Raw genomic sequence first — 13,380 nt, forward strand, 5'->3', positions numbered from 1 at the left:
ACTGCCATCATCAGATGAAGATTGCCTCTGGAGAACCTGGTCTCCATCTCCACAATGGCTCTGTCCAGAATGTTGAGAACAGCTCTCTTCAGAACCTGGCTAGGACCTTCAGAGGTTTCGGAGTGACCTACAGTGCATGAAACAACACTGTCTGTAAGCTGTGAACTCATTGCTCTTTTTCTTTTCTTTGCAGGAACTGGGGTGTCTATCTCAAAATTAGTCAGTGAGTCATCATCTTCTTCAGAGCCTGTAGAGATGCACTGACTATTTCACCAGCAAGGCCAAGGTCAACAGGAGGAGCCTGTAAAATACACAGTCCTGCCAAAAAAAAAAGTTGTCATTTGAATTTATATCAGCAAATACTTAAGAGCCAATGACTGGATCATTATTACAGCTCAGCAATGTTATGCAGCGATAAAGTAAAATCAGCTGAGTACTGAATGGCCAGGTTACACCTCCATCCATCATCAGTGGATTTTTTTCTTCCCTGTTGGCATGTGCATATTCCAGGACAAGGGTGCCAAGATTCATTGGGTTCGAATTGTGAAAGAGTGGTTCAGGGAGCATAAGGAATCATTTTCATGGATGACTTGGTCACCACAGAGTTGTGACCTTAACCTCACTGAAGGTCTTTGGGATGTGCTGAAGGAGGTTTTATGGAGTGGTTCAACTCACATGTCAATACAGGATCTCGGTGAGAAATGAATGCAAAACTGGATGAAAATAAAGGGTGAAATGTCGCATAAGTATGAGGAAACAATGCCATGACAAATGTGCACCATAATCAAAGCTATAGGTGGTCCAACGAAAAATTTAAATGGTGACTTTTTTTTGGCTGCGCAGTGAAGCATTTGCAGACTTCAAAGCAGTAAGCACTTTAAGAAGGAATCTGCCTATTTCAAAGAAATTTTTTTTTTTCAGCATCATCAACAAACCTAATGCCTCTGTGCAAATACTAACATCTGCTACAATGTCCTCTGAAATCTCTGAAAGGATACTAAGGATAGCATCCTGATTGTCCACAAGACACTTTGTCACATTGTGGTGACTTGTCTGCCGAATCTCTAGCAGGCGTTTAAGGGAGGGGACTTGATAGTTTTGTGACACGTAATGGCGATGGAACAAGGAGTGCAGTGATCTTGAAAGCTCAAAAAATGTTTTTGCACATGGCTCTGCCTCCATTGCATGAACCACTGCTAAGTGCAGCTGGTGATTATAGCAGTGGAAATAGGGAATATTTTTTACCTTTTTCTGTAACAAGGCCTGGACCCCACCCCTGATCTCACTCATAACTGAGGCCCCATGGTAGCACTGACTAATAATTTGGTCTGCACAGTCAGAAAGATGATTTATTATTTGGGAGGTAAAACATTCTGCTTCCAGACCAAGGTGTTCCTCAAGAATGTCATCACTCACAAACCAAATTATAATTGAAAGAGTTTCCACATTGCATCTCTAATTGAATTGAATCTCTAATTGAATCACCTTTAATGCCAAACCCTGTATGACATGCATTATTGTATTTCTTTTTGATCTACTTTAATACTAAAGTTGCTAGAGTGTCAATTACTTCATTCTGAATGTTTTTGGATGTGTATTTTGCATTTTGATGAATACTTTTTGCAGTTTCATTAAGTATGGGATCCTTTGCCAGTGTGTATTCAAAAAGCTTTAGGAAGAGGCCAGCAGACTAATGCTGTTCATCATCATCATGCTCCCTTTCTTGGCTACGAAAAGGAGGCTCATTAACTGAAAGGAACTTTACTACCTCTCCTACACTTTTGACATAGTGTGCATTTTTATCTATTTGGGTGGAGCCCAAAAGCTTGCGATGGTTTCCCCAGTTACCTCCTTCTTTTGCATTTCAGACCACGTTATTACATTCTTCAAATGACCGTGGCTATATGCATGCTTGCTGAATCCCTTGTCTTTCTCTAATGCCGTTATGCTTAGGAAGTTATGCTTAGGAAAAGCTGGGTTGGTGGGCTGAGACGGAGCACAGCTATTCAGTCCACGGCTACCATCAGTGATTGTGGTCCCGCGATCATTTTCCGGGGCGTAGTGCACCAGGTAATGGGATCGAGGAGTGAGGTGCTTGGGCAACTGGGCTGCACCATGATGGCTTGGGATGTGCTGGGTTGTGAAGCAGTCGCTTCAAACATCTAGCAGCATTGCTAGATTTAACAATCAGAAATCGATGCATAATGAAGAGAAAAAGGATAGCGAAAGAGTACAAAGCCAAGGGAAAGTAACACTGAAATTGGGGGATCCGAAGTGTTCAGAAACATGCAGCTAATGCTAGCTAACGCAGAAGGGAGCAGTCAGCTAATCACCAACTTGCAGCTAAAGTTAGCTTGAAATCAGTTTAAAACATGTTTAAAAGGAAATTCCCAAGAGATAAGCCAAAAGTGAAGCCAAAAACAAGCAGCTAAGAAAGAATAGAAAGAAAAGGAATTCTGTCTTCCCAGAATTTGCCTTGGAAGACAGAATACTAGAACAACACCTAAACAGCAACAACATTAGTAGCAACACTACAAGCAAGATCACTACACTAAAAACTAAGGATCTGAACACCCTGGATAAACCCGGAATCAGTGAGGAGAACCAATAGTCCCAGCTGTACTCAAACAGGCCATGCTCCTCATGTATAGCAGACATCTGCTTGTGCACCACGTCCTCTAGATCCTGCACCGCCTGAGAGGAATCAGGGATGTACGTGCAACATTTTCTCCCCACAATAGCATAAACTCCACCTTTCTCAGCCAACAGGAGATCCAATGCCATACGGTTTTGCAAAGCTACCTGCTTAATCACTGACAATTCACCCAAGACGGCCTTCACGGTGTCAAGTGTTTGATAGGCCACCTTTTCAACTGCAGTATGCAGGGCAGCCACCTCTGTCTGAAGGCCTGCCACCCCAAGGGATGGAATAAACACCCCAAACCATTGCTCAGTCCGACTAAGAGACTGTCTGCTGCGTGAATATGCATGCACAGCAAATGACATTTGCGCCCTGGGCACCACACGAATAGGAGGAACAAGATAAGCTAGATAACAATACCAATCAGCCTTCAGTTTTGAAAGAGACAAAACAGTGTAACCCTTAAGGGAGTCTTTGCGACCACAGATAAAGGCAGAACGCGGCAGTGCCACTAGCAGGACATCACCAAGGACAGAGAAGTTAACATAAGCCTGTGAAAAAGGCAAGAGCTGGACAGGCCCTGCCTTATTGAGGGAATGCAAACAACCCAGTATGCAAATGGGGAGAAACCAGGCACAAACGCAGTAGGCCTCAGAACAAAGGTAGCTTTATTTCATGGGGCCTTTCCAGCCTCACCTCAAGCTGTTACCCTTCTCTCTTGGCCTTGACATGCCCATAATCCACACAGGCCACAGCATGACAAAAACAACAAAAAAATAAATAAATAAAAACAAACAATTAGACCAAAAGAAAGAGCACCAACCACCTTTTTACTCTAATCCCCTGCCCTTATATACGGCTTCCCATTAAACTAATTGGGACAGCCCAACGACAAGGGGAAACCAGTTGGAGTTTCATGTACTAACATACATTACAACACATACATTTAACATCGAACACATCATAATAGCTGGCCATTAAGCATTACCGTCCCCTGCTCTTTCACACAGAACATCCCACCTCACACAACAAAAGCAAGAACAAACAACCTCTCTCACCTATTTCCCCCCCCTTTGTGCCAAACCTTCACCTTCCCCTGTTCCACCCTGGGCTATAAGGGAACCTTCCCCAGGTGGCGCGCGCTTCTGCAGGGAACCCATATGCCGAGGGACCAGAGGAAACAGCAACCGGGGTGGAAGCTGGTGAGAGCCTGGTGAGAGACTTCTGCTGATTTACCCCAATTCTCCCTTTACCATGGCCGATGGATAAAACTAGAACACTGGGTACCTCACAGCTGTAAGTTATTGCCTTGTATAAAGAAAGAAATAAACCAAACAGCACACTAAGCATGGACTGTTATTTTGTGGTGCGCAGGGGATGATGGGATGTGTAGTCCGCCAATTCAATAAACTTCAATACACAATATACTACCATAAACCACTAACATCGGACTCCTTGACCCCCCAAACGCTACTACCAACCCAAGTCATAGAGAAACCCCTTCCCTTTTTACAAAGCCTTACAGTGAAGAGGTGGGGAGGAAGGGGTTCGAGACTGGGTTGAATTAGACAGACGGAAACACACAGTCCCATTCACCGGGATGACAGCCAAGCCATCCCCAGGCAGGGTCACTCCCTTCGCCATCACGGTCGAGTCCGATGGACAGGACACTGCAGAATAAGAACAGTTATCAGGGCTTCGTCGGCATTGCAGAGCAGTCACAGTCAGTTCTTGCACCCGTGCGCCGTAGTGCTCGGGGTCCTCAGCCTCCCATGCCTTACCAACAGCCCATGTGATAATTACCTGAGCTGAGCAAACCCAGCCCTCCTGTGTTATTTATTCCTACCAGCAAATGGATTGTAGTGGAACCCCAGTGATTAGACTTACCTGCCTGAATCAGATAGAGGATTGGATTGTTCTCAGCATACTCCTGTTGTAATCGGTCATGCGTGGACACAAGGGCCGCCTCCACTGCCCACGACTTAACAGCAATAGCAGAAACGTGGGTGGTGCTAGAGCTGAGGATAATGACTCTAGCTAAAAGAAAGGGTAGTTCTTTAGGAGCAAAAATGAGCCGAGGATCGCCAGTTTGCCAACAAATACGTGAGAAAATTATTGAAATGTTTAAAAACACTGTTCCTCAAAGAAAGATAGGAAGAGATTTGGATATTTCACCTTCAACAGTGCATAACATAATTAAAAGATTCAAGGAATTTGGAAGAATTTCAGTGCCTAAAGGACAAGGACGCAAGCCTAAGCTGAAAAACTGTGATCTCCGATCCCTCAGGTGGCACTGCATCAAGAATTGTCATTCATCTATAAGCGATATGACCACATGGGCTCAGGACTACTCTGGCAAACCTTTGTCAAGTACCACAATACGTAGTTACATCCACAAAAGGAAGCCCTATGTTAACAGTGTCCAGAAGTGCTGTCGACATCTCTGGGCTCGGAGGCATCTGGGTTGGACCATCACACAGTGGAAACATGTACTGTGGTCAGATGAATCAGTATTTCAGGTATTTTTTGGGAGAAATGGACGCCGTGTGCTCTGGACATAAGAAGAAAAGGATCATCCAGACTATTACCAGCAACAAGTCCAAAAGCCAGGGTCTGTCATGGTATGGGATTGTGCCAGTGCCCTTGGCAAAGGCTACTTGCACTTCTGTGATGGCACCATTAATGCTGAAAAGTACATGGAGATTTTGGAGCACAATATGCTGCCTTCAAGAAGACATCTTTTCCAGGAACGCTCATGCATATTTCAACAAGGCAATGCAAAACCATATTCTGCACACATTAAAAAGTCCTGGCTGCGGAGGAAGAGGGTACGGGTACTTGACTGGCCTGCCTGCAGTCCCGACCTGTCTCCAATAGAGAATGTGTGGCGCATTTTGAAGCACAAAATGCAACAACGAAGACCCCGTACTGTTGCCCACCTTAAGACTTGTTTGCAGGAAGAATGGGAATAAATTACACCTGAAACACTTCATCACTTGGTGTCTTCAGTCCCTAAACATCTTTTAAGTGTTGTGAAAAGGAATGGCGACATTACAAAGTGGTAAATGCTTTACTGTCCCAACTTTTTTTGAAATGTGTTGCAAGAACCAAAATTGGAATACGTGTTTATTTTGAGAAAAACAATAAAATTCATGAGGAACATATTAAATAATGTGCTGTTGTATTGTTTTCAATGTAATACAGGTCAAAGATAATTTAACAAAGTACTGTTTTCAATTTGATTTTCATTTTACATACCGTCCCAACTTTTTCTGATTTGGGGTTGTATAATGACACGTCATATACATATACATATATGTACACCTCTGTCGTTGTATGTGTGTGTACACCTCTGTCATTTTGTGTGTGTGTGTGTACACCTCTGTCATTTTGTGTGTGTGTGTGTACACCTCTGTCGTTGTGTGTGTGTGTACACCTTTGTCAGTGTATGTGTGTGTGTTTGTGTACACCTCTGTTGTTGTTGTGTGTGTGTGTACACCTTTGTCAGTGTATGTGTGTGTGTATACACCTCCTTCATTGTGTTTGTGTACACCTCTGTCGTGTGTGTGTGTGTGTGTACACCTTTGTCAGTGTATGTGTGTGTATGAGTGTGTGTTTGTATACACCTCTGTGGTTTTCTGTGACCAACTGAGGAAATGATCAAAGCCAGGCATTTATATACAATTATAATGAAGACTAACAAAGGCTCAGTGTGACTCATCAAAAACAACTAATCAACGAGGGTGCAGGGCAACAAGACACAGGTGAAGAAATTAACACTAAAGAACACAGAACTAAGGAACTTGCAAGACCTGAATCATAGGAAACAAGGAAATACTGCACTAGGAGAAAGTCAAGAAACAAGCAAAACAGAACATAACCAAGGCAGGGGCAGAGAAACATAAACAGTACAAATTAAACACAGAGAAAAACAATACCTAACTAAGAATAAACTGGAACAGGGAAGCAAAGGACTAATAAACACCAAGAAAAATAGAAAACCAATTAACAGGTGAAGCTGGCTTCCGAACCACAACTGCAGGGTTCAGCCTCTGTGCTGCACACTCAGCCCATTGAGCTATGTGGTGATCTAGGGAGCAGGGGAAACACACAAGGGTCCAGTACAAAGACAGAAGGGAACAGGATTGCCAGAAATGTCTGCCGGCCACACGGGGGAAGAGACACAAGGACAGGGTCAGATGGGTGCTGACCCTGACACTTATTATCTTGCGACACTTTTTCCAGTCCCCACAAGGGAAATCTCAGTTCTAAATAAATCTGTGAATGTAATCAAAAACTAAAATAGGTGTCATATTTAGTTTGGCTGCTTACGGTTAAGGCTGTCATAGTTGGATCGGGATTAAGGTTGCCATGTTGGGATTAGGGTTATGCCACGGAAATGAATGGAGATTCCCCACAAAGATAAGCATAACTCATTTGTATGTGCGTGTGCAACCAGCAGTAAAACGCAATTACTGCAGCTGTATTTTTACAGTACTTCCCTGTACAATGTCAATGTCATGATTTATTGAAATTGCACTGATGCAGTAAGAAAAAGCATTTTGGCACAGAACCTATCCAATTAGCGAAAAATACAATCAAAAAACTAGAAATGGCATTGACTACATTTCCAATTACACATGAACTGCCGCAGTCTGGATATTGGCCATGCACAATTTCACACATGGTTTGGAGTAATCACAAAACATGGAACATGGAGATTAATAATATCTGCTATAAAGGAAATGGAGATCACAGGAATATACTCATCCAAATGCGGATGCTCTGTGTTAGGTTATATAATAGTTTAGTTTTTTCTCTTTCATTGCAATTTGTGTAACATTTGATGAGTCAAATTTTCAGCTAGTATTAAAAAGGTGCCCAGGATATTAATAACTACATGGAAGGAGCTGGAAGCGCTCTGCGCCTTTAAATATGAATGGACGTGGGAGCGGTGACGTGCTTCGCTTAGGAAGAGTGACGGTGCAGCAGTCAGCGTGAGCCTCGCCTATTATTGTGATAACAATAAAAGACAACAAAACGCATCGTTTGTGCAGTGTGGAAGAAAACGGGCTAAAAAAGCCAGTCATCATGACCGAGGCTTCTAAAACACATGTCATCTTATTGTCCTGTGGCAGCTTTAACCCCATCACCAAAGGACATATTTATATGTTCGGTAAGACTGTCATTTTTCCTTTGTATCACCTGAGCTTTCATTGAAGATCTAGGGTTGATCGTTGTTTTTGTGTCCTTTAGGAACATGTCTTTTAATGTGTGTGCGTATATTGCGGTATGATGGTGATACATGCGCTTTTTTAATCCCCCGCTTGTCAGTCGCTGTCTAGGCGTAGCGGTACTGAAACTGTACGCGCCATTACGGACGTAACCATTCTCTGAATAACCAAATATTAATAATAAACTCTGTATTATCTGTGGCGCACTGTATCCGTTATTTAAATGACGGTTTGTTCCCATGTCGGCCTTTAATTTGAGATGTAAATAATTACATATGTAGCTTCTGTTGTATACATACTAAATCTCTGTTGCACATATTATATTTGTGTATAGAAATCAGTTCAGGAAGTGCATATAAAATAAACAAAAAGCAGAAGGAGAACCACATTCCATTTTTTATATATTGTTATTTTTTTGGCTAGTTTCGGTAGTGCTACATAAAATATTTGTTCATTCAATATCATTATGTGAAAAACTTGTATCATCATATAATTCTATTAATTGCTATTGTTTAATAGCAGTCAGGTCGGATGTCTATTGATAATACATTGCAGTTTTAGATCCTAAATGTAAATCCTGTCCTTAAGAGTATAATATATTCTGCAATTATGAGTGACAAGTGATTTTCCAATACTGAAAACGCAAAAATTATTAGAAATGGGATTTGAATATCCAGCCTTTTGAAAAGGATACAGTCCAAGGTCCTGATGATACTCAATGTGGTAACCTTGAGGAGCTTTATGAACTTCTGAAGCCTTTTGAAGGACTCCTCTCCTTGATCATCCTGTATCCAGGTTGATTGGTATCAAGTGAACCGGTAAATGCTGGAGGTGAAATGTGCATGTTTTGGGGAGACAAGCTGGTCATCCCAGATGAGATGAAGTGTCCTGATGAGAAAGATGCCTAGATAGTAGATTGGTGAAACTGAGAAATGAGCAGAATCTGGGCCACCAGCTGCTTCGTTCGACCGTAAAACAGACAGCGGTAGGTCTTGTCCACATTTCACACAAGGTATCTGCAGTACTGGGTCACAGATGCTGATGTGCCAGCGGAGGCTAAATTTGACTTCACGAGAAACCAAGGTTTTATTTGTGCTGTCCGGGGAAATGCTACGTTTATTTTGAGTGCCTGCCTAGATTTCTTATAATAAACACTACTTTAGTATGATATTATATGAACAAATCCTAGACAAATGTGTACATATTTATTTATGTAAATTTGTTTTAGTACAATGAATAGTCATTGTTGCTGTTAGTAATTGGAAAGTAGATAATGTGTCATTTGAAACTAAAAACTGACTGACTGTCTGACTGACAGAACAAAACCTTGCAGATTAAAGATTTTAATGTGTTATTTCTGTTTTAAGATTTCAATGAATAGGGCAAGTTACAATAGTGCTTTGTTTGAGTCACCAAATGAGAATCTGACTATCTCTGGCAATACTGAGATGTTATGCTAAATTATCTGTGTGTAATTTTATGCCGTCTGTTCATGTATGTGTGTGTGTGTGTGTGTGTGTGTGTGTGTGTGTGTGTGCAATTTTGTGTTGTTTCCTCAAACCCTTCGAAAAACAACTAATAACATTCTTGCATACTTTCTGAACTGGGTTAATAAATGTAACATAATTGTGGTATTGATGGTGCATATTACTGAAATTCCCTGCCAATGTTGGTGCTAAAATTAGTGACCATTGGACAATATCAGGGTTTGAATGACATTCTTTGTAGTTGATAAATAGTCTGATCACCAACAAACAAAAATTCTTCAGTCAAAGGTCTGCAACGAGAAACTGATGTTTTAAATATTCCCACTGTTAAGAGTAAAAACTTTCACATTATAAGTTTCTCTTCCTGCTAATTGCAGTTCTAGTACACAGAAGTATAATGGAGTTGCAATGAGAACAAATTAGTTCTTATGTTTTGTAATGTTTTTATTACTCTACTCATAATAAACATGGAATAAGGGCTGCAGGGAAGTGGAGACGCTTTCCACACTGCATACGTGGAGGAGAATCCCAAGTGGTAATACTGTCAGCTACACGATGACATTGCTTGTAATGCGTTGCTGAGTTATAAGGGCAATATTATGAGTGTAAAGGGGTCTTTAAGGGGTATACTGTATGAGGGTCCTGGTTGTAGTGCCGTTGGCCTCATTATCACGGTATGAGAGCTCAGCAGGGTGACCCTGGGATGGCTGTAAAGAAATCCAAAGTCTGTGGGTGATTTTGTGCTCACTGAACAGTGAAAACGGCAAATAAATAACATAAAGGGTAACCTTTTATAGAATTTTTCTGAGAATTATTCTTCAGAAGGAGGCTTTCTGGCAGTTCACTTCTGATGACATATTTATGAAGTCTGATATAGTTTGGGGGTGGCATGGTGGTGCAGTGGTTAGCACTGTTGCCTCACACCTCTGGGTCCCAGGTTCAAGTCTATGCCTGGGTCACATGTGTGTGGAGTTTGCATGTTCTCCCCATGTCGTCGTGGGGTTTCCTTCGGGTACTCTGGTTTCCCCCCACAGTCCAAAAACATGCTGAGGCTAATTGGAGTTACTAAATTGCCCATAGGAGTGCATGTGTGAATGAATGGTGTGTGAATGTGCTCTGCGATGGGCTGGCCCCCCATCCTGGGGTGTTCCCTGTCTCGTGCCCATTGCTTTTGAGATAGGCTCTGGACCCTCCCGCGACCCAGTTGGATAAGTGGTTTGGAAAATGGATGGATGGATGATATAGTTTGTTGATATATTGATAGATCATATATGAATCCAGTCCCCTTTGGTTTTGAGGTAAAAAATGTTTATGTTCAACTATGCTAGTTATAGACAGTTTGTAAATTGTTTATAATGTATCTCTTTGGGTAGGAGGCCTATTTTACTAGAAAACTCAGAAAGTAGTTCAGGTGTGTGAGTGATTTCCTTTATTGACTGACTATTCAGGTTTGGTTAGCTTTCCAACACCTTTAGTAATATCCAGTCCATATCGATCTTAATGATCGATCTTATGTAAAAATACATGGGATTATGAATAACCATGTTTAAAATCATTTCTGCTGATACTTGACCTGAACACATGAGAAATTGTGATGGTAATTTATTGGAATACTTTTCCTATGAGTGAGAATAAAGTTTGCATTGCTGAATTAGTTGTAGGTATATGAAAATGATGACATGTAGGAAATGTTAATGTATAGAACAAATAAAGGTTACACAGGTCCATAAAATGTAGGAACGGATTGAGGTTTTTGTATGCATAGTAAATATTATTGTAAATTGAGATTTATAAATTATTATAATAATATTCCGAATTGCTACAACCTCAGGGTAGCAGTCAGTGATGATTATTTTCCTAAACAGCAAGCATAGCTAAGGAATTTTAGTAAATTTGATGGATATGAACAATAGTTTACCTGAAGGAAAATTCCCTAGGCACCATATTATGGAGTGGCTATCCTGTCCTGTGTGTACTCAGCCTGGTGTGTTTTGCTTGCTGGGATAAGCTCCCACAAAGCTGTACCACATAAGGGGATGTGGAAAATGGAAGGAAGGGTTGGTAGAGGTTCTTTGGGTAATAAAGAAGCATACATAATATGTGCAAAATTTATTAACTAATAAAATAGAAATTGAACTGTTTTAAGTGACTGATTAGCTAGTTACTGTATAAAGTTTAAATGGAGGGTAACATTGCTAAACCTATTCCTTACATTTTGATCAGGGTGCAGCCCAAAACATTTATACAGTTGTCCGATTATTTTATTCTGATAACGTAAAAATTGCTGAGCGTGTGTGAGGCCTGCTATGTGCTAAAGTGTTTTTCAATGTAAGAAAAAGGATAAGACCAATTAATGTATAAACACAGTTTTGATGGAGAATAAATGATAAAACACATTAGTCAGTATTACAGTTAATGGGTTCTGATTGTTGAAAGACACATGTAGGTAACTATGTGGTGATCATCCTAATGGAAAGCAGGTTGATGTTCACAGTTCTTCCAGTTGAGTGTAGTCAAAGTAGCATGGGGCATGTGTGTTTCTTAGTAATGGGTGAGTTTACCATTCCCACAAGGTGCACGAGATGGCGATGTCTAGCAGGGGGTTTAGAAGCCCTATTTTTAGTCTGGCACTCCTGTTCCTCAGGCCTGTTAGTTTTGCTGTGAGTCTTCTGTTTGTATGCTCCCTTCAAGCGTGCCTAATGTACCCATGGCTTAAATACCTCCCCTCTCCCAGCGTGCCCTCTCCTTTCAACTCAAAGGCCCATATGGACTGTTCATGGTGTTTTTTAAAGGTTACAAATGCTTAAAAATATATAACTGTGAAGGATGTTTGTGTCCTCTGGGTAACTGAGTAGTACATAGACAAAACGATTCATTAAGGTTCTTACAACAGAGATGAATTAAGTGAGTAAACAGGAACAAACATTCCTATTAGGCTTTTTCTGGTGAGTCCCACAATTCTTAATTCTGGGTTGGTTTGGTTATTTGAAGAACTCATTTCTCATCCAAGATAACTGGATCCAATTTACTCGTTGTGTATTTGTGCGCCCTCTTTACTATTGGTCCTCGTCAATTTGATGCCTTAGGGGAGCATCACAGCGGGCGCCCCCCATCCGAGGCAAAGTGAAATTGGCTGGGAAGTTGGTGCCCTAGAAGCCCGCCAGTGTCGCATAGAGGACTGACCAGCCTTTGGCCTCCTGAATGGGTCATGCGGTCTCCTAAAGATGGGACACCATTGCGTATTTATGCAGAAATGTGTATAGGAATGAACATCCAAGTGCGGAAATAAGGATGCCTGGGCTTTTGTGATAGAGTGACGAATGCAGTAGTGTGAACTTTTCAAAACTTGTGTGTTTGGTGGCTTCTGCTTTCCTCAGTGGTGCATTGGAGGGTTTCTAGTCATGTTTACGCTGACGGCAGATCCCCAAAACTGGGGGACTTGGGGGGTTTTACAGTGCTTGCTAATTTAGATTTTAAAGGGATTCCTTGGGTAAATTACAATGTAGGTTTCAAAAAAATTCCCAATAATAAATTCATCCAAGACACACTGAGGCGAAGTGATGATAAGGAAAGCAAAACAGGAAGGTATGCAAAGATGCCAGGGGGCAACGTAGAAGCCAGGACTCATGGAGAAAATCGACAGATGACAGAGAAGCAGGGGAAGAAGCCAGAGAGAGAAAGGGTGGTGGGTGCAGCCTGTGTAACTCAGCAGATAGCTACAGTGCGGTCAGTGACGTGCCAAGCAGGGCCAGTGGAAGTGGGGGGGGTGGGTCTGTGTAACTCAGCAGATAGCTACAGTACAGTCAGTAACGTGCGAAGCAGGGGCAGTGGAAGTGGGGGGTGCAGCCTGTGTAACTCAGCAGATACCTACAGTGCGGTTAGTGACGTGCCAGGCAGAGCCAGAGGGTGGGACCTGTGTAACTAAGCAGACAGCTACAGTGCGGTCCGTGACGTGCCAGGCAGAGCCAGAGGATGGGGCCTGTGTAACTCAGCAGATACCTACAGTGCGATCGGTGAC

The 13,380-nt window shown here is 41.9% G+C and overlaps 1 protein-coding gene across 1 annotated transcript in view; it reads left to right on the forward strand.

Annotated features, from left to right (window-relative positions):
* The first annotated feature begins 7,592 nt into the window (after positions 1–7,592).
* The window catches only part of nmnat2 (nicotinamide nucleotide adenylyltransferase 2), a 29,702-nt gene continuing 23,914 nt past the window's right edge, over positions 7,593–13,380 (forward strand). Inside the window, exon 1 of the mRNA XM_048989547.1 lies at positions 7,593–7,817. Coding sequence (XP_048845504.1) covers positions 7,733–7,817 — 85 coding nt within the window. The 5' untranslated portion in view covers positions 7,593–7,732. The remainder of the gene's footprint in view (positions 7,818–13,380) is intronic.

This window comes from Brienomyrus brachyistius, chromosome 21, assembly GCF_023856365.1.
Source record: "Brienomyrus brachyistius isolate T26 chromosome 21, BBRACH_0.4, whole genome shotgun sequence".
Classification (NCBI taxonomy): domain Eukaryota; kingdom Metazoa; phylum Chordata; class Actinopteri; order Osteoglossiformes; family Mormyridae; genus Brienomyrus; species Brienomyrus brachyistius.